Genomic DNA, 2752 nt, shown 5'->3' with positions numbered 1-2752 from the left:
ACATACGTTTTAAAAATAAATTCAAAGTTTGCATTATTTTTTTAAAATCTTTTTTTATCAGAGGAAGGGAGAGGGGGAGAGAGAAAGATAGAAACATCAATGGTGAGAATAATTGATTGGCTGCCTCCTGCACGTCCCCTACTGGGGATTGAGCCCACAACCTGGGCATGTGCCCTTGACCAGAATCGAACCTAGGACCTTTCAGTCTGCAGGCCAACGCTCTATCCACTGAGCCAAACCTGCTAGGGTCCATAATATTTTTTTTTCCAGAGATATTGCAGAGGTGAAATCTGGCTTATATATGTAAATATAAATGCCAAAGATGAAATTAAGATGAGTCAAATTCCTCCACATAAGGAGAAAAAGTTACAAGTAATTTATGTGAAGAATGTTTCTTATAAGAAAACTAGAGGCCCAGTGAACAAAATTTGTGCACTTGGCAGGGGGGGCGGGGGTCCCTCAGCCCAGCCTGTGCCCTCCCAGTCTGGGAGCCCTTGGGGGATGTCCAAGTAATGGCTTAGGCCTGCTCCCTTGGGCATCCTTAGTGCTGCTGCAGAGGTGGGAGAGGCTACCCCAACCGCTGCTGCACTCGCCAGCCGTGAGCCCAGCTTCTGGCCCACTGACCACCAGGGGGCAACTCCTGTGTTGAGCGTCTGCCCCCTGGTGGTCAGTGCCTGTTATAGTGACTGGTCATTCAGTGGTTTGGTCAATTTGCATATTAGCCTTTTATTATATAGGATGGGCTGCTTTGTGCGATAATGCTTCCTGACCAGGATTTACTTAGCAGTGCTCTAATATTCCAATGTTCTCTGGACTTTCCTGCATTTACATCTCTATCCTTAGCAGAGGATATACACTATTGCAAAAGCCATCTTTCAAGACCCAGATGGAGATGGGAGGAGCAATAAAAAATGAGAGGCAGGCACCCTGGTTGTGTGTTCAGTTGGTTGGATTGTTGACCCATGACCAAAAGGTGGGTTTGAGTCCCAGCTAGGGCACATACCGAGGTTGCAGGTTGGATCCCTAGGTCAGGGCACCTACGGGGGGCAACCGATCAATGTTTCTCACATCAATGTGTGTCTCTCCCTTCCTCTCTAAAAAATCAGTAAAAACATATCCTCAGGTGAAGATTAAAAACACGAGAGGCAGGCAGTGCAAGTAAATGGTTCTGACACTGCAGGTTGGGACCCCCAAGGCATTATGATGGGCCGTTGGAACAGAATGCAGGCATTTTTCCACAGCCCAAATGTTCATAAAAGCAAATGAGATACAATTCAATTGACTAATCAGGGGTCACAATTTGCATTACCCATCAGTGGCCACTAACTACGGAAATAAAAACGTGCTGTTCGCCCACGTGCAATGGGGCGTGGTTTTCAGATCATTCCAGGCAATAAAGAGACATGTTTGTTCACTGACTAATGCTGACACTAACAGGTGTCAGGTATTGACTGTTGGTTAGGTTTGATAGCTAGCTATTCAGGGTTTGTTTGCCCTCTTTCCAAGTAACCACCACCTCCCCATTAAAGCGTATCACAATTAGTGACTGCGTATTTATTTGTTTCCTAGACTCCCCCACCAGAATAGGGGTTCCATAGGGCTGGGCCCCAGGTGGATCCATCAGGGGGATCTCTCACCTAACAGCCCACAGGATGGAGATTCCCGTGGCCAAGTCTTCCGCAGCAGCTATACTAGAGTGCGCTTGCATCAGTAGGCTCCGCTCATCCCCGCCCTTCTAAGTGTTACTTCCGGGACGCTTTAAGTGGGAGCGTGAAATAAGGTCTCCTCGGGCGTACTGCGCCTGCACATTCTGCGCCTTGCGCCTGTGCGTTCTTGGCAGCTCCGCCCCCTACCGGACATAACGGTCCGCGCGCGACTCCCTGGACCGGAAGTGGAGTCGAACTGTCGCAGGGTGTGCCTGGTTCTACTCAACGCCCGGCAGTTCTTGCCCTCGCCGCCGCCCTCGGCCCCTGCCGAGGCTTCCCGCAACCGCCATGTCCGCCAGTGCCGTCTACGTGTTGGACTTGAAGGGCAAGGTACGGAGGGCTCCCCACCCTCCCTGTTGCCAAGCAACCGGCGAGTTCCTCGCCCCTGGGGACCCACCCTGTTAAGGGTAATCCGCCAGTGGGACCCACCCTGGCCCTAAGCAAAGAAACCAATAGGTTTCACCCTGTTGCTAAGTAACCCATCTGCCCGACGCTGCTTCCCCTATGGGCGGGGGCCCAGGCCTGGGTGTGGGCCGCGGGGATAGTGAGCCGCCGGCGGCTTCCGAGCCAGGCCTAGAGCCCTACAGCTGCGCGACCCGGGGCCGGAGGTGGGGAGGCGTGTCGCGACCGGGGTGCCCTCGGGCCAGTCCCGCCCTCTCGGCGCGCGGCAGCTTCTGTTTATCCGGCCGTTTCTCTGTGCTAGTCTCTGTGGGAATTTTTTAACGTTCGTTGCGACATGAAGTTACAAGGGTGAGGTGAAGTGGGTGGTGGGGGAGCCCTTCCACAGAAGGGAGAAAGGAAGGCACGGAGATGTTGCACAAACCCACCTCGGTCACACTGGTCACAGGAAGTGGCAGGTGTGGGAGTTGGACCCGGAGCCGTCTGTTCATTCAGCGGACGATTGGAGGAGCACCTCCTAGGTGCCGGGCAGGGCGCTAAGCCTTGGGCTGCCCTGAGTGAGCACCATCAGAATCAGGTGCTGCCCTTCTGGAGCTCACAGTCTGGGGGAGAGGGACACTGATATCAAAAAACACAAGTAAATGGAA

At 52.8% G+C, this 2752-nt stretch overlaps 1 protein-coding gene across 1 annotated transcript in view; it reads left to right on the top strand.

Annotated features, from left to right (window-relative positions):
- Positions 1 to 1877: 1877 nt before the first annotated feature.
- AP1M1 (adaptor related protein complex 1 mu 1 subunit) overlaps positions 1878 to 2752 on the top strand; it is a 31692-nt gene continuing 30817 nt past the window's right edge. Inside the window, exon 1 of the mRNA XM_006768447.2 lies at positions 1878 to 2036. Within this exon, the coding sequence (XP_006768510.1) occupies positions 1995 to 2036 (42 nt within the window). The 5' untranslated portion in view covers positions 1878 to 1994. The remainder of the gene's footprint in view (positions 2037 to 2752) is intronic.

Source organism: Myotis davidii, unplaced genomic scaffold (assembly GCF_000327345.1).
Source record: "Myotis davidii unplaced genomic scaffold, ASM32734v1 scaffold1203, whole genome shotgun sequence".
Classification (NCBI taxonomy): domain Eukaryota; kingdom Metazoa; phylum Chordata; class Mammalia; order Chiroptera; family Vespertilionidae; genus Myotis; species Myotis davidii.
This window is presented reverse-complemented; position numbering and strand designations above follow the sequence as displayed.